Source organism: Hibiscus syriacus, unplaced genomic scaffold (assembly GCF_006381635.1).
Source record: "Hibiscus syriacus cultivar Baekdansim isolate YM2019G1 unplaced genomic scaffold, ASM638163v2 tig00111332_pilon, whole genome shotgun sequence".
Taxonomy (NCBI): domain Eukaryota; kingdom Viridiplantae; phylum Streptophyta; class Magnoliopsida; order Malvales; family Malvaceae; genus Hibiscus; species Hibiscus syriacus.
In genome coordinates, this window is record NW_024063061.1 from 142,982 (window position 1) to 165,160 (window position 22,179).

The 22,179-nt window shown below is 34.8% G+C and overlaps 3 protein-coding genes, 2 long non-coding RNA genes and 1 pseudogene across 7 annotated transcripts; 3 read left to right on the forward strand and 3 right to left on the reverse strand.

Annotated features, from left to right (window-relative positions):
- Window positions 1–124: 124 nt before the first annotated feature.
- On the reverse strand, window positions 125–1,228 carry LOC120158901 (zinc finger CCCH domain-containing protein 3-like). Its single transcript, XM_039169632.1, has 4 exons — window positions 936–1,228; window positions 775–836; window positions 620–701; window positions 125–543 (listed from the first exon to the last, which is right to left on the reverse strand). The coding sequence occupies exons 1-4, from the start codon at window positions 1,069–1,071 to the stop codon at window positions 434–436; spliced, it is 390 nt and encodes a 129-aa protein (XP_039025563.1). The 5' UTR covers window positions 1,072–1,228; the 3' UTR covers window positions 125–433.
- Window positions 1,229–1,478: 250 nt separating this feature from the next.
- LOC120158907 (shaggy-related protein kinase alpha-like) lies at window positions 1,479–5,463 on the reverse strand. Of its 3 annotated transcripts, none has more exons than XM_039169639.1 (13): window positions 5,380–5,463; window positions 4,427–4,592; window positions 4,182–4,274; window positions 4,005–4,064; window positions 3,640–3,912; window positions 3,476–3,550; window positions 3,309–3,365; window positions 3,073–3,213; window positions 2,932–2,982; window positions 2,446–2,541; window positions 2,281–2,364; window positions 1,794–1,896; window positions 1,479–1,723 (listed from the first exon to the last, which is right to left on the reverse strand). In XM_039169639.1, exons 2-13 carry the CDS (start codon window positions 4,532–4,534, stop codon window positions 1,641–1,643), a joined length of 1,224 nt encoding a protein of 407 aa, XP_039025570.1. In that variant the 5' UTR covers window positions 4,535–4,592; window positions 5,380–5,463; the 3' UTR covers window positions 1,479–1,640. The 3 variants fall into 3 exon arrangements, with proteins under 3 accessions (XP_039025570.1, XP_039025571.1, XP_039025572.1); XM_039169640.1 differs by lacking the exon at window positions 5,380–5,463 and adding an exon at window positions 5,200–5,306; XM_039169641.1 differs by lacking the exon at window positions 5,380–5,463 and adding an exon at window positions 5,142–5,306.
- Window positions 5,464–7,937: 2,474 nt separating this feature from the next.
- Window positions 7,938–13,530, forward strand: LOC120158913 (annotated as a pseudogene).
- An 11-nt stretch (window positions 13,531–13,541) lies between these two features.
- On the forward strand, window positions 13,542–13,939 carry LOC120158909. The gene is made up of 3 exons (XR_005519293.1): window positions 13,542–13,660; window positions 13,759–13,829; window positions 13,922–13,939. It is a non-coding gene; the product is annotated as an uncharacterized LOC120158909 (long non-coding RNA).
- On the forward strand, window positions 13,931–14,909 carry LOC120158908. The gene is made up of 3 exons (XR_005519292.1): window positions 13,931–13,972; window positions 14,516–14,582; window positions 14,719–14,909. It is a non-coding gene; the product is annotated as an uncharacterized LOC120158908 (long non-coding RNA).
- Window positions 14,910–15,797: 888 nt separating this feature from the next.
- LOC120158914 (cryptochrome DASH, chloroplastic/mitochondrial-like) lies at window positions 15,798–17,123 on the reverse strand. Its single transcript, XM_039169645.1, has 7 exons — window positions 17,092–17,123; window positions 16,737–16,989; window positions 16,519–16,644; window positions 16,346–16,420; window positions 16,118–16,239; window positions 15,964–16,010; window positions 15,798–15,875 (listed from the first exon to the last, which is right to left on the reverse strand). The coding sequence occupies exons 1-6, from the start codon at window positions 17,121–17,123 to the stop codon at window positions 16,007–16,009; spliced, it is 612 nt and encodes a 203-aa protein (XP_039025576.1). The 3' UTR covers window positions 15,798–15,875; window positions 15,964–16,006.
- Between the last annotated feature and the right edge of the window lie 5,056 nt (window positions 17,124–22,179).

Here is a 22,179-nt window from a genome sequence, read left to right on the forward strand (position 1 = left end):
TCTTTATTGTCTTTCTAACTGATGACTAAATGAGATGTGACAAGATGAACCTAATGATATCACAAGAAAGAAGGGCAATGAGATGCAAAAGAAGAGAGAAAAGGAAACAGAAACTGGGTGATAGTTTTATTTAACATGCATTACCATTAGCGTATAATAAAGACATTATAGCTTAAATAATGAAGAAGACATAGCAGCATATGAAAAAATTGGCGTCTAAAAAGCACAGGAACATTCAAAGGGATGGACCGAGGGAAGTTGAACATAGGAACAATTATAAGGATGGATCCAGGGAGGTTAGCAGAGTGGCTGTTCCTAAAATTTTTAAATTCTTGACTAATTTAATTTTTTTTCTATTGATAATATATTTTCAATCTCTTAAAATTAAAATTTTACAAGTTCGCATTCCTAACTTACCCGACAACCGGTTGTTTTAACCCCAATCCACAAAGGGAAGCGATGGATAACCAGACTCCGGAGGAGGCTGCAAGGATGGCGGCAGATTGCCCCACGACATTGTCATACCGGGTCCCTCACCACCACCTATAAAATCGCAACCACATTACAACACATCCTTAATTTCATAGCATAAATAAATATGGATTGAGAATGCAAAGACCTGGTGCAGGTTGAGGAATAGGTCTTCGGGAATCGGTGTTGGGATGGAAATATTTGCAGTTATCTCCGTACTGGCAAAATCCCTAGAAACAAGTGCAGTTAGATATTAAGTAACAAAAAAAATCGAAATCCGTGAAGAGAGGGATGGTTAATTACCGTATTGAGGAAGCGATTGCAGACGCCTCTTGAAAAGGGTTGCGATGAACTTTGATAGAGATCTGAAATCACAAATTGAATGGTATAGAAAGCAGGGAAGAGAGAGAGAGAGAGAGAGAGAGAGAGAGAGAGAGAGAGAGAGAGAGAGAGATAGTAGGTACCGGGGGAGTTGAGGGATTGGAACCATTGGGCTTTGGCACGGAGGTGTTGGACGCCCTGCAGGTGGCGTTTTCGAGCGGCCGGGGTGTCTTGGAACTGCTTATCGCAGTAGTCGCAGTAGTACTTCCCTATCGGCATTTTTTCCCCTTTTCTTTTCTCTCTCTCCTATCACTTGTTCAATTTACTGCTATTATTTAATCTATTATAACACTAGGATGTTCCTCAGTCCTCCAATGGTTGCCGACGATGCTACAAAGAAGCCAAATTGTAGAAGAAGAAAGAAGCCTTTGCCTTCTCCTTGTTCTTACTTAGCATTGTTTCAATCTAGCAAGTTCATATATATATATATACATTGTTTCACAAGTATAAATTGCAAATTTCAACTTCTTACTTTGCATTGTTTCAATTTAATCATTGAACTTTTAAATAATTTCTGCTTTAATCATTCCATCGTTCGTTGCATCAAAAAACAAGTAATACCATTTGGGCTACAATGCAAACAAATTGAAATCTAAGTTACATAAAAGTACGAAAAAAAATTCATAAATTTTAAATCCCTAAACCTTAATTCCCAAACCATGTGCTTTAACATTATTAGTACTGTCTAAATGTCTGCTATTGCATATAACACACATACATGAAAAATAAATTGCGTACATAAGATGATAATACACTTTCGCAGCTGCTCTGTTACATTTTGCATTCAATTACAAACCAAGACTTGGACATTGCTTTCTTGCATGCTCCGGAATCAATTTCACCAGAGTCTCTTCTGGAACACCCTTCAGTTCTGGAGAACAACACAAGCAATCAGCATTCCTACATTCAATAACCCTTGCCATAAACAACAATGTTCTTACCATGAGGTTTAAAGTTAAATAATGGCGGAAGGAAACGACCATTAGGCAAGCGGACGTTTGGATCACGCAGCTCGTCAAAGAAAGGATGGATCAAGGCATCTAACTGCAACACAATACCGTTTTACCACATGAGATGCGTGAAACAAACCAAAGATTTCTAGATATGTCGGAGGCCACAATGTTTTAGCCCTTCTATTCTAACATCTCCCCATGCCAAAATAACATGACAGAGAAACGCATTAACCTTTCTCCTTTTCATTTCCATAATTAATACCAACCCAGATAGTTAGTGAATTTTAAAATAACGTTAACCTAGTCCATAAGCTTCTTTTTCTACTGAGATTTTTCAATTCCCACTTTTAATCGGGAAGGAACCTCAAGCTTTGACCTTACTACAAAGTCATGCACAGGGCAGCCTGAAGGGAAAGAACAAAATAGAATAGATAAAGCGTGATAATATTTTAATATGAAGATTTTATAAACTCACAGCATTGCAACGGAGATTAGGAGAGTATTGCAAAAACCTTGACACCAAATCAACAGCTTCAGGAGGCATACGCCTATGGAATATCTAGAACCAACAAAAAAAATACATAAGGTCTTGTAAACAAAAATTTTTGGCACAACCTTTTTTTCTTCTGATTGTTAATACCTTGTGCCATGGGTGAGCCTTAATCTGAGGGAATTTGAACTCTGTATAGTTAGGGTTCATGCACTTAATCTCCTCTCGTGTTGGAGTTCCCAATACCTATAGAAAACAGTGATTAGCCATAACGGTTAAAGAGAAATAGTCTATTAGGCATTTGATATGACAAGAACATGCTATTATAATACCATAATGATATATGACAGAGAACTACAACCAAAGTATCTTAGAGCACAAGTACACCTACAAGCGACACATTCACAAAGAACACAATGAACACATGGACTTAATAATGTTATTGTTAAGAAAAGCACAAGTAGGAACAATGATAAATATGCCAATTTTCAAGCAAAAAAATAAATTCCATCCAGTCAATGTAATCAACAAAGAAAAGACAATTGAAGTGGTACAGATATATGCTTATGTGCATACATGTCTATGTATACATATATGTGCATGTACTATCTAATAAATTACTCAGAATCAAAATACCTTAATAATCTCCACAAGCTGGTCTACTCCACTCTCACCAGGAAAGAGAGGCTGACAAGTGAAAAAGCCTTAGTACAACACACCAAGGAAAATTGAATGCAACAACAACAATAATGAATCTCATTTGATCAAGCTTCCTACCTGCCCAAGTAAAAGCTCGGCAAGGACACAGCCAGCAGACCAGATGTCAATAGCTGTAGTATACTCAGTTGCCCCAAAAATTAGCTCAGGTGCTCTATAATACCTTGAGCAAATGTAGGATATGTTCGGTTCCCCTTTCACCTGCCAAGAAAAAGTATAGAAGTGTAAGACCTAAACATAAATAAAAGATTTATACTTCAACAAATAAGTAAAAGTTAATAGAAATTCCAACCTACCAAGACTTTTGCACTTCCAAAATCACATAGTTTAACCAGATGAGTGTGTGGATTTACCTGCAGGAAGAAAGGATACAAAAGCACATCCATAGGATCACTGAATTAGCAGGTATGAGACATAACAAAGAGACTTGACATGCCCAGAAGAAACAGATATTTGAACGTACCAAAATGTTTTGAGGTTTAATGTCCCGATGACACACGCCAATGCAGCGATGAATGTAAGACAGTCCCCTAAATATCTGCAAGCATCAACCTTTATTAGCATCTCAACCAAGCTTCAATTTAGAAAAACACGAGGAACCAAATTTTGAAAAACCAAACACTTTACCTGGTATGTGTAAAGTTTCACGTATATCAATGGCATCCTTTGGTTCAACTTGTTATAGTGCTTGATCACACGATGAACAGTTTCAGGTACATACTCGAGTACCAAATTAAGATAAAGTTCATCCTTTTCAGTCGTTGAAAAAAAACAATGCTTCAAAGCTACAACATTTGGGTGGTCAAGAAGACGCATTGTTTGCAACTCACGATTCTTGTATCTCTTGTCTTGAAGAACCTTCTTTATAGCAACACTTTCACCAGTCTCTAAGCACTTTGCCTAAATTTAAAAGAACATATGTTAATAATATACAAATGAAAATTAGAATTCTTTTCCACCATGCAGAAACGAATGAACAAGAGCGCTTTTACCTGGAAAACAACTCCGAAGGATCCATGTCCAACCACACGCTCAGCCATGTAACTTATAGTCTGGAATTTTGAACAGAAGGTGTTATACTAGGAGAAAATTGGGTAAAAGACTAAAAACTTGTGCCGGCTCACTCATAACAATGAAATTAGTTGTCACACAAGGAGAAAAAATTATACCTGTTTTGGCTGATCATTTCTACCACCTATAGTTGTCACAATTATATGCCCCGTCTCTGTTCCATTACCATCCACAAGTGTTGCTTCCATTTCCTACAAATTTAAGATGATCAATGAGTTACAGCTTCTTTTGTTTAATGAAATTAGTTGCAAATGTGGTGGTGTAAAAATAATCAAAGTGGGGAAAAAATACAAAATGCAGGGAACCGTAATGGTAAAAAACAGTCAAACCAAGTAATGCTCACTTTTTCTTCTCTAATTTTCATGTCATGCATCTCCTCGGGTAACTTGTCGACACCAGCAGCACTAGATTGTCTTAAACCAGATGCAGGCGCCATGCTCACGGACGCCATCTGCAGCAAAAAGATTGTCCTAATCCTATTTCCTCCTCCTCAAAAGCCAACCAATTATCTACAACACAAGAAGGTAAAGAAAATTATTAATAAAATCGCTGAGACATTATTGGTAACAATTTCCATAGTTCTCTAATTTCTACAACCTATATTAACTGCAAACAACATTACATTATAAACAATCAAGGGAAACTAAACCCTTTAAACAAATATAGCAGTTCAAGCTTGGGAGAGAAATCCTTAAATAGTCAAAACCAAAATATAAAAAATATCAACAGACACTTTATTTTGAAAAGCAAAAGAAGCTAACAACAGATTTCAGTCAATCAAAGCACAAACATTTCATTAAGTAAAAAGAAGCTAACCCATCTTAAAAATAAAAGACCCAGAAAAAAATGCATAAAATGATTTCTAGGTATGAATACATTTCATCATCAAGGTCCCAAGGACTTAGCAATCAAATTTACAACAGCAACAAAAAAAATTATTTCAACTTAACTACTTACTTAAGGCCTAAAAATGCAGGAAAAAAGATGGATATTTAAGACCCATCTTTCAATCATCGACTCAACAATAATCAAAAGTAAGTTTGTTCTAAAAAAGTTACCAAAAAAAAGGACCTCGAAGGTAAATTCAGACAGAGAAGAATCTAATGCTTCACATACATAATTAAAAAAGGGGAACTACATATCGAAGTCAGATGATGATCACCAAAAAGATGGTATCCGACACAAACGAGTTTAAGGGAGGGCAATGCAGAAAGAAAAGCAGCAAGTGCATTAGAAAAAGAGGGGAAAACATTGAAACAGAAAGGGAAAACAAGAGGATGATGTACCGATACTTACAAACAGATAATTGAGAAGAAAAAGTGGGTGGCGGGAGGCGACGCGAGGGCGAATGCGTTTAATGAGGAGAGAGAAAAAGTACAGGAAATTATTAGTGTTTATTTTGGCGAATTTACTTAACTGACACCTTTTGTTTGTAATATTTCCTTTTTAACATCGTTGACTAATATTTTTCAAAGTAGCATCCATTCGGCTGACGTGGCTCAAAGACGCATCTCCGGGGACGCGCTTTTGTGAGATTCTGATGACTCGGATGCCACGTGTAGAAGGCGCATCCCTGGGGACGCGTCTTCCATTAAATGTCATAAATGTTCCTATCCGTTTTTTCCAATTACCCCTACTCTCCTATAACTTTATTAAAAAAAAAAAAAAAAAGAAATATAAACATTACCCACGGGTTTGGCGTTCGAAAACATCACCCACTTTCCCCATTCTTTTTCACTAAACAATTTAATGAGGTTAGAGTTCTACATTATTTAAAGGGTCAAGTATCCAGATAAAGATATGGGACCCACGAAAAAACTCATTTGTTCAAATGGTTTTCTAAATCAAACGCCGCCCATGTGCCTCCCCCCATTCCCCCTCTCCTATGATCAGTATCACTACTCTCACATTATCGCCACGTGACTATTTTCAATTTGACCCACCCTTAGATCCCTTAAAAATCTATTCGAAATCTTCTCTTTAATTTTTTATTCTTTTGGATGCTTATGACCCTTCTAGTATTTTTATGAGTTAATTGTTCAAATTATAACATTTATTCTAAATTAATCTTAACCTTAAACACTTGAACACTTTAATTTCATCCCTAAATTATGACTCATATTAATTGATCCTCAAACTTTGAATATTCCAAATCTACCCCTAGATTATACCCTCATTCTAAATTGATCTCTAAACTTCGAACATTCCAATAATTCCCCCTAAAACATTAAAAAGTTTGAGGATGAAATTAGAACATATAAAATTTTGGGGACCATTATAGAACGAGGGTCATACCTTGAGGATGAATTTAAAATATTCAAAAATTTAAAAACCAATTTAGAATAATTATTAATTTTTTATCGAACTATTTAAAAATGACCATTACATTTTTATCAAAATATTATAAAATAATCATTGAACTTTTACACTTATTATACATCACATTGACTATTTTAAAATAGATTGATAAGTTCAATAATCATCTTATTATTTTTAGAAATAGATGATAAAAATAATCATTTAAATATAATTCAATGACATTTGGTAATTGGTATATTTGACCCTTTAAATATAATATAGAACCCTACCTCATTAAATTGTTTAGTGAAAAAGAATGGGAAAAGTAGGTGATGTTTCTGAACGCTAAACTCGTGAGTAATTTTATATTCTATTTTTTTTGTTTTTAATAAAGTTATAGGAGAGGAGTAGGGGTAGTTGAGGGAAACGGATGGGGGCATTTATATAATTTAATGGAAGGGCGTCCCCGGGGATGCGCCTTCCAACGTGGCATCCGAGTCATCAGAATCCCGCGAAAGCGCCTCCCCGGGGATGCGTCTTTGAGCCACGTCAGTCGAATGGGTGCTACTTTGAGAAATATTGGTCAACGGGTGTTAAAAAGAGAATATTACAAACAAAAGGGTCAGTTAAGTAAATTAGCCGTTTATTTTACATGATGGGGTAACGAGACGATGATGATGATGGGATTGTCTCCCGAAAGGCGGATTAATATACGGTATTATCAGATATATTAAAAGATATTTGATAAATTCGGCTTAACGCTACGGAAATATCGAGTAATAATAATGTAATAGGTGGAAATCATGAAGAAATATTAAAAAAATTTGGTAACCGACAAACTTAGCTTGTCGGTTTGTGTCGATACTTTATAAAAATATATTGATCCATAATAATATAACAAGTAAACAAATGACAAAACCAGTCTATAAATGACAAAACAGGTAAAGCGCTACCGGATATATTGAAAGTGTTGATACTTTATAAAAATGTATCTATCCATAACAATATAATGTAAAAAAATGACAAAATCGTCTATAAATGACAAAACAAGTAAAACGCTACTGGATATATTGAAAGTGTCGATACTTATAAAAAATGTATCGATCCATAACAATATAACAGGTAAAATAATGACAAAACCGGTCTATTAATGACAAAACAGGTAAAGCGCTACCGGATATATTGAAAGTGTCGATACTTTATAAAAATGTATCGATCTTTAATAATATAACAGGTAAAAAAATGACAAAACCGGTCTATAAATGACAAAACATGTAAAGCGCTACCGGATATGTTGATAGTGTCGATATTTTATAAAAATGTATCGATCTATAACAATAAAACAGGTAAAAAAATGACAAAACCGGTCTATAAATGACAAAACAGGTAAAATGCTACCAGATATGTTGATAGTGTCGATACTTTATTATAAGTATCGACACTTTTGGAATTTAAAAGAGAAGAAGTTATAGCGCTAATAAAGTGTCGATACTTTATAAAAATGTATCGATCCATAACAATATAACAAGTAAAAATATGACAAAATCGATCTCGAAATGACAAAACCGGTAGTAAAAAAGTATGCTTGAGTGATCATTTTTATTTCAGAATTTTTATTTTTTAATACAAAAAGTTAGATATTTTAAAAAAAATCCAGTAAGAAAATAACAAAAACTTTACAGTAACAAAAGAATAACATTAGAAAACCTAACATGTTATCAGTTTCTCAAAGAACAAAAACCTAGAAACAAACATCTCTCAACACAAACTTATGATATACTCTTATTATTTCCATAGGATAAAGTTAGGTCAGTTTTAGTTTCTTAAAGAATAAACTTATGATTGAAGAACTCAAACTGGTGCACGCATAAGTGTTGATGCATTTATAAAAAATATCGATTCAAAAAACATCGAAATCGATAATTATTATGTAACAAGTAAATTTACAATGTAACCGGTAAAAATATACTGATTAATTAACAAATAGGTTTACATTATGTATCGACACTCTTTAAATATGTGTCGATGCTTTTTTCCCAAAATAAAAGCACAACGAAGTGCACACATAAAGTGTCGATACATTTAAAATTGTATCAATCCCAAAAATATCAAAACTGATAATTATAATGTAATAGGTAAATTTGTAATATTACCGGTTTAAATATACTTGTTTAGTTAGAAAATAAGTCAATATAAACGTTACCTAATATATTATTATACTTAATAATATTTCCGATTAAATGATATAACATAATTGATCTAAATTTTAATTAATCACTTGTTTAATATATCACATCATTTTTTAACATTTTTCTAACGCTGCACACAGCAGAATCACCCTGACGATGATAGTCATTGAGTATTTCCTTTTAATTATTTTAATTTTATAGGTGAATTGGGTTTTTTCTCCTTTTTAATTATTTTAATTTTATAGGTGAAATTATTTTTATTTTTAATAACTTTTAGTTGATTTTGACAGTTACTGAGGAGCCTTTTGTGTGTTGTCTGCTGCGGTTGATATTTTATCTAATCTAATCAAACAAACAAATCAATATCAAAATAGAGAGTATGAAATATCTAAAATTTAATGCAGTAAATATTTTTATTCGAATAAAAAGATTTTAATTTTTAAAAGATTGTTTGAAGTTTTAAATTCGAGTATGACAATGTACAAATATTTATTATTAAATGATTAATTTATTTTTTAATAAATACTATATTTTAGTTCGACATAAAAATTAATCATATGATCATATATAATTTATAATAAAATATCTAAAATACTTATTTATTTCTAAAAGAAACATCTTAACAATAATATTAGACGCTTAAACTTTATATTATTTTTTAAATTATTTTTGCTATAATTTTTAGAAATAATGTTAAACTAAATAAGCATAGAAACAACCTCGTAATCTTATAATAATGGTAATTAAAAACCTATATACGATCATATCCAATAACTATAAAGGAATCTTTTCAATGACAATCTTTCCCCTCCTTTATCCTTCTCATTTTCTGAAAAAAAATATCGAGTAAAGTATTGCGATTATTGAATTTCATTTAAATGATTGTTTAATTATTATATTTTAAAAAAATATAAATAATTATTAACTTTATCAAAATATTATACAATAATCATTATAATATTATTATAATTTTAAAAAATAATAATTTTGATAATAATTTTGTGTTAATTTAATAAAATTTAGGATAGAGATAATTATGTCAAAATAATCTTTTATTTCATTAATTTTTGAAAGTTACAAAATAATAAATAATTATGAAAGTGTTATTAAATTAATCAAAGAATTATAAAATAATTATTAAAATTATCAAAATATTATAAATTAATTACTAAATTTGTTAAATTTGATTTTTTTACTATTTTGTAACAATTCAATAAATTTAATAATAATTTTATAATATTTAAATATTTAGTAATAACAAAATTGTTTTGAAATAGTTTAGTGATCTTTTTGAACTAATCACTAGTTATTGATCAATTAATACAAATCAGATATTGTAGAGACGACGACGACTTTCCTGACACAATTTGATATAGTTTAGTGATTTTTGATATCCTTTATCCAATTAATAGTTAGGATAAATTATGTAATTATTATCTGAATTATCAGTTTTGATTTATTTTAGTACTTAATTTTTTTTTATTTTTAAAATCATATCTAACATTTAGTTTCTGTTTTATTTTAGTAACTCGTCGTTAAAAACTTAACGCATTTAATATCTAAACTATCAATTTTGGTCTATTTTAGTACCTAAACTTTCAATTTTTTTAAGAGTTAACATTAAATTTTGAACGAAAATATTAAAATAAAATAAAAACTAAACTTTATGTATAATTTAAAAAAAATTAAAAATTTAAATATAAATACATATCAAAACTGATAATATATGTAATAAATAGAACTAGTAAGTGGAGCAAAGCCCATAGTACAAAATCCACGATCCATTCCCGCCTCCCTGCATATTCAAATCAATCGGTGTCCTTTCCTTCTCACATAGATCTCAGTTAGTAAGAAGATTTAACGATGGATCGCAAAGCAGAAGCAAGAGCAAGAGCAAGTTTGGGCAGAAATCATAGGAGCACCAGAGCAACGACAGCAATCTACAGTACAACCCATCTATCAGAGAAGGCGACAACCGTCTCTCCCTACCCCCACTTACTCAGACCACCAGCTGCAGTCGCAACACTCTAACCGCAGTCGCGTCAGTTTCGCCGCCGCTGCTAACCTGCAGTCGCAACACTCTAACCGCAGTCGCGTCAGTTTCGCCGCCGCTGCTAACACCAAGCGCGTCAGTTGGAATCGCTCGCTTTCCACCAGGTTCCTTCTTTCTGTTCCATTTCCTCATTTTTATATAAACAAGGATTATGATAAGAGATTACGCCTGATTGCGCGGCTGCCCGTACTACAATTTAGTGTTTGCCTGTTTATGCTGGTTTAATGTTCCGGGTTTCCATTTTTAAAGTTTCGGTGTGTGCTCAATAATCTTCGAAGGAGTGGATCAAATCTCATAATGTCAAACTTTTTAGTTTATATAATTATCAGTCTATTTTCTTACCATTAATATCAATGGTCTATTTACACTGATAAATCTATTTAAAACTGAAAAGTTTTATGTTGTGTAATTGTATCCTATTCTATCTTCAAATGCGTTTTCATTTGCTTTGCCATGGTGGGTCTTAATGTTACTCATATTTCTGCTTAATTCAGAGGGAGGACAAGCATTGCTGTTGCTCCTTGCGTGGCCAATGAACCACAACAAAAGCAGCCCAGGAAGGGAAAACCACTGTTCCTAAAGTATGACTCACAGACCTTGTATTTCCTATATCATCACGTACAATCTGAAGTCTGAACTTTGTTTCCTTCGTTTCATCTATTGCTGCACAACTACTAATGTCCAAAACCAATATAGTGCTCCAGAAAGGTGCACTGGGATTACTTTGTCATTGCAATTTCATTTTTTTGTCTTGTTTACAGGGAAAGGTTGCAGAACCTCCAAATTTCGAGAAGGAGAGAGAATATTTCCGAGAGGTTGATGCCTTTGAGCTATTGGAGAGAGCCCATCACCAAACAGTTTGGGACATGGGCAACGGGTAATCAAACTGTCCCTGATCCTATACCACTTATTTCATCCAGATTAGAGAAGTGGCTCTTGTCAAAGAACTTAAACTTCAGTTGTGGGCCTTCTTCCACTTTGTCCAAAATATTTGAAACTCCTACTGCTCCAATTGTGAGAACTCCTGAAAAGTGTGGTCCAATATCACTGATAAAGTTGTGAAGATACAAGTGCAGGTGATGGTGACCAAGGTGTGAAGATATAAATGCTTCCGTTAGGAAGCTTCCTTGGCATCTACAACAACATCATCACATCTTGAACGTTTTGATCCATTTACCTTTGCTGGAATCTGTGAACAGTCAACACCGTTACAATTTCTTGATCTTTTCTCTAAGTATTGGTTAGTCTCTCTTGAATTAATTGTTTTCCTTTTGCCCTTGAAGAAAATGCACATAATTATTTATGTGGTTTCCGTGCAAGTGGAGGGTGAGCCTCATTGCAATGATAGGCTGTGTTCATGAGTTCATCTGACTTTACCACGGTGCTGTCTGCTATTGAGTATTGACTCTCGTTTATCATAAAATGCTTTCCTATTTTCAGAAATTATAAATGCATATTTCTATGTTCAAGGGTTTCACTAATCTTTATACGTTCTAGGGTTTCACTGATCTTTGTGGTCCTGTTAGTTCCAATGATGTTTGCTCATTGCGTTATTCTTCTATTCCTCTCTGCACTAAATTTGATAATGCACACGGCTTGGGTTGATTATGGTGAAACCTTCTTGATCAGTGCTCCAGAAAGTATTGCTAAAGTTGGTGAAGTACTTATGGAGAAGCCTTCAGAGCAGGCAATACTGTTTGCAAAATAGTTCCGTTTGATGGGATTTCCCAGTAAATGGAGAAGTGCAAAAGGTATTGGCTATAATGAAATTAACTTTTAAGTAGTTTGCTGGTTAAATTATTCTTTTGCATGAAGACATTTTTTTGAATGAACATGACTTGCTCGTCATCACTAACCAATATTCCTTTTTGTGCTTCAGAAATCGGAAGAATTGCTTGAGGAAGCTGTGCTTTCTAAAGCTCTTAACAGTTTACGAGAATTTGAGAAGGATGATTTAATGCTTGCACGACCTTTATAGAAACAATTGAGTATGTTTTTCACATCACTATTTTCTGTATCATTCGTTGTAACTTGACTTCTGATAACCGTAAGTAAACATTTAAATTAGAAGCAGTTTTCATTCTTACTTAGCTTTTTAGGTTCATGCCCAAGTGAAAGTCACAGTTCATGAAATATGTGCCTAATATGTATGAATGGTTGTGCACTTTCAATTTTCTAATTACGTTTTCTGAATCCTGGCCAGAAATTTGTGCTTCCTGATTGATTACTTATTATTTAAATTATCTCTCATCAATCTCTCTCTTTGATAGTTTAAAGGTTTGCGAAGGTTTGTATGATGCGGCATTGATTAGAGCTTGGGAAAAATGGGATGAAAAGAATGGGTCAGAAAATGATCACCCCAAGGAGTTCCCAGAGAAACAGGTACCTCTTCTTCGATTCTTACTGATGAATATTTGTACGCAAGAAAGTTTAAATAAATACTTTATGAATAGAATACTGCACGTATAGGAAACTCCCAAAGTACAAATACTTTTTGTTTACCAATACTCTTTTGCTGACCCTGATGAACTTGCCTTCAGCGCTATCTCGTATTTGTTCTACAACATGGTGGTAAAGATCTTGAAAGCTTTGTACTTGAAAATTTTGATGAAGCAAAAAGTTTATTGGTTCAGGTAAATCAAATGATACAAAATTATTTAAACAAACTTGAAAAGTGATTTTCTAGTTAAAAAGATCAAGTCTTGTTTCGTGGATTATTTTATCTGTCATTACTAGCTCGGAGTGAACTTATTAATGGTTTTGTAGGTTACGGCTGCCCTGGCTGTGGCTGAAGCTGCATATGAGTTTGAACACCGTGATTTGCATTGGTCCGCTTGCTGTCACTTTTGTATGGTAAATTTGTGTCTTGATTCTGATTCTGATCATTTTTTTCTCCTTTCGTTATAGGGGAAACATACTTTGAGCCGAAAGGATTCTGTCACTATGAAGTTTATGCTAGAGGGCAAACAAATATCCTTCAGGACATATGGTTTATCAGTGTCAATAATTGATTTTACACTGTCGAGATTGAACACTGGTGAAGTTTCCTCTGCTTCTTTCTTTTTTTCCTGTTCAAAATTTTGCTGCATTAGAAATTTTATGTGATAATGATTTTCTAATGGCTTTGGTATACAGGAGTAAACATACTCTTTTTGGATCTGTCACAGGACCCTTATCTTTTCAAAGGTCCAAAAGGAGATAAACAAGTAAGAAATAGAAACAAACTGTGAATTTCGGCTCATAATTACAGACAAAACGCATTCACATCTAATCTAGCTAAACTAATTATGAAATGCAGTCAGAAACATATAGAAAATGAAGGAGGTTGCAGAAGATCACTGGAAGGAAGGTACTTTTCCAATATTCACATATGAGAACAAACCACTTATTCGGTTCATCAACTCAAGCCTTTAACTATCTTACTACCAACCCCCACCTTATTATAACTGCACGTAGTGAACCTTGTTATTAATCAACTGGATCAAACAGTGGCACTGAAATTTTTGCTTAGGTCATGATTTTATTTTTGTAAAACCTTTGTTCTATTTCTTGGTTTTGCAGTTGCTATTAGTAGTTGTTAATATGTAGTAGACTAGTAATAGTAGTGATTTTGTTGCTAACTGGTGCAAATCAACTTGTACAATCAAGTTTCAGTTGTATTGTTCTAGCAAAATTAATAGGGAAGAATGAGATCCACAAAGCTGCTCATGCATATACCCTATACCATACACTAAGGAAAAAAGAAATATTTGGCATTTATAGTTTTCTTGTTTGGTCAGTTTTTTCTGTCTGCCTTGGGTATATTCCAGGAGGCCATTTGATTTGTCTAGAATATTTTGGTCTCTTTCATTGAACCACATGTTTCTCATAGTTGATTTTTGTTGTTGCACAGTTTTCCCAGAACAAATGTGTTATGGTTGATATACTTGGTGGACATACTGCTACTGAAGAAAACATATGTAAGCGATTTTCGTCCTATAACTCAATGAAAAATGTCGCGATCATTGCCTTTTACTTGGTTGATTATCAGAAATAGTTGTCCATCAAGGCTTTTGTATAATTGGTTGTGTTTATTTGACAAAAATGGTGAGGCAGGTACGTTCTTCAAAGAATGAGAGAGACATGCGGTCTTTGAAAAAGCGTCTGGACAAATATGATTCAGCTAAAGAAGCTATTTTCGATCCCTTCTTCGAGGACCTTCTTGTGAATGATTAATGCTTTTGAGGGTTCGAATGAATGATTCCAAATATTGTGTTTGTAATGGGAAAAGGATAGCCGGGTCCTGGGGCTGGGGGTATTACTTAATGAAGCTTTGAATCTTTCATTCAGACTGCCCTGCCATGATAGGCATGCTACTTTGGAAATGTATTGTCCATATGTAATGTATTAATGTTTGCCCTGCTATATAAGTATTGCCGCTACTACCATCCACGCGTGTAGCTGGATCCATCAAAATTAAACAGTAGGTGATTTGATTGTCCAACTAAACCAACCTCAACTCTTTTCACCTGCGCATTTCAGCTGCTCGTCTAAAATTCCATACTTTGTGGTATTTTCTACAAAGTCGTATATATATATTAATAAATAAAAGAGATAGATTAGAGTTTTCAAAATAAATGTTCTGATTTCTCAAATAAGGATATAAATAAGATAAAAATATTTAAAATATATAAGAATTTGAAATTTGGGGCGCTAATCCTCACCATCCCCTCGGTCTATCCATGTATGTAAAGTCAACAAAACAAAATTGGTAAACGTGGTCATCATGGTGCTCGGTACAGCTAATAATCCAATGGTAAAGGAAGAAAAATTGTCATGCATGTCGCTATGACACTAAGGCCACCTCAAACCTCGTTCACAGTGAGGACAGACGGGCATTTCGACTGATTCTGGGAAACAGACTCCCGTACTACATCTACAAGCCTTTTTCTTTCCACAAAGGCAACGGTTCTATAGCCTTGACTAAAATCCTCTTCGGGGTATTTTCGTTATACACATTACCTACACAGGCTAAATGAAATCACCGCTTCGAAAACCTACCAAGATCAACATCGACATGGAGACTATAATCTTGAAACCAGCGGTTTCACAGAAATTCTGTTTCAGTGCCGACACCTAATTACCATAAACATTAGTAATACACTCCTAAAGAAATTCGAATAATTTCGATCTTTACCTAAATGGAAAACCGAATTCCCATGTTTTATCGAAACGAACCGGAAGTAATCCTTCATATCAATTCAAACAACACCCTGCAACGATTGTCATAGTTGAATATCAAGCCTCGTATGAGACTAAACAAATAAGTTTTCCACTGCAAGTTGGAATGACAGAAAGTACCAGTATGTGGAGTCATTTGCTTGCCTTTCCTTTTCATATCTCTTTACCTAATAGTATCAACCAAAATACTGACCCGAGCTAAAATCATTGTCTTCAATCTATAACACGGTTATTCAATAACAGCAAATGAAAAAAAATTAGAAAGTTCGGTTACCTCTTCATATACGAATCGAGGAGAGAGACTTCCTGAAGCAAGCCATGGAGAAAACTTGGTCGAGTAATCAGGTCTAACATCTCATTCCTGATTCCTCGTCTCCTTATACATTTTAACAAGTCCTATTTAAGAATGCACTTTGTCACTACATTTTCCATATAATATAGATGATGCAAGTAAATAGATTATTCTACTATTTACATAAAGTAATAAGCCACTAATTCTTGCCTTCTTCCAGAAGTATTCTGTAACCCTGCCCAATGCAGCAGCCTCACCTCCCATAAATCGCATTCCTTTTGTAGTCTGTCATTCATGGGGATAAAAATCAGTAAAAAGGTAAACTTCTCAGCGCTCATTGAATACTAATCTGTATGCAAAGTATATATGACATGTTAACTTGCCTTTTCCAAGTGAAGTCCAAGATGCTTAATTGAAGGTATAATTCCCCAATCATCAATACTAGGAGGTGGTCCAAGTGATTTCAGAAGTCTGATGCAACCCTGGACGGTGCATTTCGCTTCAACGGACTGAAAGTAATCATTATGTTAACAAACATCCAATGTGCAAAATCTCCTTACAATAATTCAGAACCCAAAATGATTACAATTTCGAATCATGCCTTACGAAACTGAGTATATACGTCTGGCAAACTGTTGATATTGAACGGAAGGTCATTTATGTGATACAAAGTGCTTCCCCACGAAAGTTCTAGCTTAGGGCTGTGGGTTGAACTTGACCTGCTAGAATTGCCTTGAGTAGGTGGTAACACCACCTGTCTCAGACTTCCAGCAACCGATCTTTCAACTCGAAGCTCCTCGGAGCAGGTTTCTTTATGAGCATACACCTGATAAGAGTAGTTTTCGAATTGAGCACTATGCAAATCCAATAATATAATGACTCTAAAGTACAAATTCACCTCTAGGACTAGACATTATAGTGTAGTGCACTTAATTGTGAGCTCCAAAAGCCTTTGCCAGCTTAGGAAGAATGTCCTCCGGTTTCCCATGTTGAATCAGAAAATTGAGACCCTTATGTTGAAAATAAACAAAAGCACATGGGCGGCTGGAAAATTTGGCAGCCGGCTGCTAATTTAAAAATTTAGGCAGCCAACTTTTGTGGAAAAAATTAAAAGAGATAATTACAATTTAGTCATGTATTTTAGGGTATTTACAAGATTAATCCTTAAGCTTCAACTAAAATACCCTATCCCATTTAGCTTCAAAATCATCCCAAATCATTCTAGCTTTCTCCCAATACTAGAGAATTTAGAGAGTTTCTTAAGAGATGTTTTCTCTTTTTATCAAGAGAGAATTATCATTGTTTTCTCCTTGGTAGATTGAGAGATGTTGTAATTCTTATTTTCTCATAGTGAAATTCTTCTACCGTTGCCCTTGGTTTTTACCCTATATTATTTAGGGATTTTTCACGTAAATTTTGTGTTTATTTTATCTTTATTTTTATTTTCTCAAATTATCAGTTGTGATTTTGCTCTATCCGATAGCCATCTTCCGCAACAATTGGTATCAGGGCCAGATTTGAGTATGTAATATGTGCTTATTGTCTTTGTAGTTGCCACCAAAAGGTGGATCCTCCAACATAAGAAAATAAGAAGGTATTACCCATTCTTTGAAGGTTCTAGAGAACTATTCACGATAGTGAAATAGTGGGAGCTATTCGTAATAGAAGCCATGACAACGAAATTTGATATTGAAAAATTCAATGGGAGAAATTTCTCATTGTGGAAATTGAAGATGAAGGTCATCCTAAAGAAAGATGGTTGTCTAGCAGCTATCAGTGAAATACCGGTAGATTTCACAGATGACAACAAATGGATCGAAATGGACGAGAATGCTATGACAAATTTTCATCTAGCATTAGCAGATGAAGTATTGTCAAGCACCGAGGAGAAGAAAACAACTAAGGAGATATGTGATCATCTCACCAAATTGTACGAGGCCACATCGTTGCACAATAAAATTTTCCTTAAGAGGAAATTGTACACTCTCCGTATGCCAGAATCTACTTCAGTGACGGAGCACTTAAACACGCTGAACACCTTATTTTCTCAGCTTACATCATTACGATGTACAATAGGAAAACAAGAACGTGCTGAACTTCTACTTTAAAGTCTACCTGATTCGTATGAACAACTCATCATCAACTTGACAAACACTAATGCCACCAGTCTAGTCTTCGATGACGTTGCAGTAGCTGTTATACAAGAAGAAAATCGGCGAAAGAACAAGGAAGACAGACAAGTAAATATGCAACAAGCAGAAGCATTGACAACGATGAGAGGGAGATCAACAAAACGTGGCCAAAACAGCAACCACAAACATGGTAGATCGAAGTCGAAGAGCAAGAAGAATTTAAAGTGTTACAACTGTAGAAAGAATGGTCATTTGAAGAAGGATTGTTGGAGTCTAAATAAAAACTCCAATCCATAAGGCAATACTGCAAACACTTCAGATGATGGAGATGCTCTATGATGTGAAGCGTCAACCACTGTGGAAGGGAGAAAAAGATTTGCAGATATATGGCTCATTGATTCAGGAGCAACATATCACATTACCTCAAGAAGAGAATGGTTCCATCATTATGAACCTGTCTCAGGAGGATTTGTGTATAGTTGCAATGATCATGCCTTAGAGATCATTGGCGTGAGAACTATTAAATTGAAGATGTATGATGGAACAATTAAAATTGTTCGAGATGTGCGACACGTAGGGCTGGAAATTATCCATGGGTGAGTGGATTATCCACCCACCCGCCCCAAATAAATGGATGAAAATCCGCTATGAAACGGATGATTGGCGGGTGATGGATGGATCGGGTGGTGAGTTGGGTCGGATATGGATGAATTTTTTTTTGTCCCATCACCCGCAACATCCATCCACCCATTAATATATCCATCCATCCATATATATATATATATATATATATATATTAGATTATATATATATATATATTAAAAAAATAAACGGATGATTGTGAATATTCTTATTCTCTTAATTCTGACTTTTATCCCATTAAAAATATGTCTAATTTTTTAATATTGGTTTATCCCTATTGATACTAGGATGGAGAAGACTTTTGAGAATTTATAGTTTGTTGATGAAGATTTGAATATTATATTTGGTGTATAAGACTATACATGATGCATCTATTGACTTGAAAAATGTATCACAAACATAGTGCACAAGACTATATAAAATGTGTTCCATTTTGTTTTTGTTTGAATTTGATGAAAATTTATTGTTCATGTTTTGGTTTCTATGAATGTTTGAGTATCAATGTTTGGTTTCTATGAATGTTAGAAGAATTTGAGCTTATGATGTAAAAATAGGTTTTGTTCATAGTATCATCCATTTCTCATCCGCTCCACCCGCTCCACCCGCGGATGATGGATGAAGCGGATATGGATGAAATTTTTGTAGGTGATGAATGGTATGGATGGAGATTTGGACCACGGGTGATGGGGCAGATGAAGCTCCACCCGACCTATCTCCGATCCATTGCCAGCCCTAGCAGCACGTGAAAGGCCTGAAGAAAAATTTATTATCCTATGGATTGTTGGATAATAATGCAAGCAAGATTGAAATACGGAAATGAATCATGAAGGTGTTCCGTGGAGCGCTTGTGGTGCTGAAAGGCGAAAAGATAGCTGTAAACTTGTACATGCTGAAGGGAGAGACTTTGCTAGAAGCAGAAGCCTCTGTTGCCTCATGTAGTTCAGGTTCTGCAATGCTATGGCATCAGAAACTTGGACACATATCAGAACAAGGAATGAAAGTCTTTGTGGAGCAAAAGCTACTTCCAGGCTTAACAAAAATATCACTTACTTTGTGAGCATTGCATAACAAGTAAGCAGCACCGATTGAAATTCAACACATCAAATTCTAGAGGCAAAAGTGTTCTAGAATTGATTCACTATGATGTATGGCAAACACCAGTTACATCCCTAGGCGGAGCAAAATACTTTGTCTCATTTATTGATGACTACTCCAGGAGATGTTGGGTGTACCCTATTAAAAAGAAGTCAGATGTGTTTTTAACTTTCAAAAACTTCAAAGCGCGGGTGGAACTTGATTCTAGAAATAAGATAAAGTGTTTCAGAGCAGATAATAGAGGAGAATACATAAGTGAAGAATTTGATGACTTTCGCAGGAAAGAAGGCATCAAAAGACAGTTCATAGTGGCGAACGCTCCTCAACAAAATGGAGTGGCAGAGCGAATGAACAGAACCTTGTTAGAAAGAACAAGAGCAATGTTAAGGGATGCAGGCCTAGAAAAATCATTATGGGCAGAAGTAGTCAATACCGCCTGTTATTTGGTGAATCGAGCTCCATCAACTGCAATAGAGCTAAAAGCACCAATGGAGATGTGGACTAGTAAACCAGCTGATTATTCAAACCTCTATGTATTTGGAAGTATTGTGTATGTGATGTACAACTCTCAAGAAATCTCAAGCTGGATCCAAAATCCAAGAAATGCAAATTCTTGGGGTATGCTGATGGAGTTAGGGGGTATCGCTTGTGGGATCCCACTGCCCGCAAAGTGATCATCAGCAAGGATGTTATCTTTGTAGAAGGTAAACTACAAAGAAAAGAAGACGATGATAGTGCTGAAAAGTCAGAGACTACACAGATACATATGGAAAATGAGGTTGAACAAGGAGATTCTTCTGAAGTAGAACCAACACATGATGAACAAGAACCAGAGAGTTCTGAAGCTCCAACAACTCGTCAATCAGATCGTGTGAGAAGACGTCCAATTGACACTCAAATTATGCTATAGAAGGAAATGTTGTTATACTACCTTTTAACAGAGGACGGTGGGCCATCAACATACCAGGAGGCAATAAATAGCTCAGATGCTTCACGTGGATGATGGCGATGTAAGAAGAAATTGAAGCCCTTCATAAAAATAATACATGGGACCTTGTGCCACTACCACAAGGAAGGAAGCCAATTGGTAACAAATGAGTCTTCAAAATCAAGCGAAATGGTGATGATCAAGTGGAGAGGTATCGTGCAAGACTAATAGTCAAAGGATATGCTAAAAAAGAAGGTATTGATTTCAATGAAATCTTTTCTCCGATGGTTTGACTAACAACAGTTTGAGTAGTAATGGCAATGTGTGCTACATTGAACTTATATCTAGAGCAGCTAGATGTTAAAACAACTTTTCTTCATGAAAATCTTGAAGAAGAGATTTACATGCTCCAGCCTTAAGGTTTTGAAGAAAAAGAAAGAAAAATTGGTTTGCAGGTTAAACAAATCTCTGTATGGTCTAAAGCAGGCGCCGAGGTGTTGGTATAAGATATTGATTCCTTCATTATGTGCCTTGGATACAACATACTTAATGCAGACCCTTGTGCTTATTTAAAGAGGTCTAGTGATAATAATTTTGTTATATTGTTGTTGTATGTGGATGACATGTTGGTTGCAGGACCCAACAAATATCATATTAAAGAATTAAAGGCACAACTGGCTAGGGAATTTGAAATGAAGGACTTGGATCAAGATTCTGGGGATGCAAATTCACCGAGACAGAAGTAATAGGAAGATTTGGCTTTCATAAAAGAATTACTTGAAGAAGATCTTGTCACGATTCAACATGCAAGATTGTAAGCCAATTTCTACCCCTCTTCATATTAACTTCAAATTATCCTCTAGTATGAGTCCTAGCAGTGAAGAAGAGAGGATGGAGATGTCTCGAGTACCGTATGCATCGGCAGTAGGAAGTTTAATGTTCGCTATGATATGCACAAGACCAGACATTGCACAAGCAGTGGGAGTGGTTAGTCGGTACATGGCGAATCCAGGCAAAGAGCATTGGAATACATTAAAGAGGATCCTGAGATACATCAAAGGGACCTCAAATGTTGCATTATATTACGGAGGATCAAACTTATTTATCAATGGGTATGTCGATTCTGACTATGCAGAGGATTTGGATAAAAGCAAATCTACTACAGGATATGTGTTCAAAGTTGCTGGTGGAGCTGTAAGCTAGGTTTCAAAATTGCAGTCAGTTGTGGCTAAATCCACAATAGAAAC

Bases quoted from the DNA above. Each gene is read 5' to 3' on its own strand.
- LOC120158901 (XM_039169632.1), bottom strand. From the start codon at position 1,071: ATGCCGATAGGGAAGTACTACTGCGACTACTGCGATAAGCAGTTCCAA. The intron at 702-774 runs GTAATTAACCAT...ACTTGTTTCTAG, and splicing joins GCAATCGCTTCCTCAATACG to GGATTTTGCCAGTACGGAGA. The intron at 544-619 runs GTCTTTGCATTC...GCGATTTTATAG, and splicing joins TATTCCTCAACCTGCACCAG to GTGGTGGTGAGGGACCCGGT.
- LOC120158907 (XM_039169639.1), bottom strand. From the start codon at position 4,534: ATGGCGTCCGTGAGCATGGCGCCTGCATCTGGTTTAAGACAATCTAGT. The intron at 3,214-3,308 runs GTAGGTTGGAAT...TTTTCTTGGCAG, and splicing joins TTGGAAGTGCAAAAGTCTTG to GTGAAAGGGGAACCGAACAT. The intron at 1,724-1,793 runs GTAAGAACATTG...GTTGTTCTCCAG, and splicing joins ATTTAACTTTAAACCTCATG to AACTGAAGGGTGTTCCAGAA.
- LOC120158914 (XM_039169645.1), bottom strand. From the start codon at position 17,123: ATGGGAAACCGGAGGACATTCTTCCTAAGCTG. The intron at 16,421-16,518 runs GCAAGTTAACAT...CATGAATGACAG, and splicing joins TTGGACTTCACTTGGAAAAG to ACTACAAAAGGAATGCGATT. The intron at 16,240-16,345 runs GCAAGAATTAGT...ATTCTTAAATAG, and splicing joins CAGAATACTTCTGGAAGAAG to GACTTGTTAAAATGTATAAG.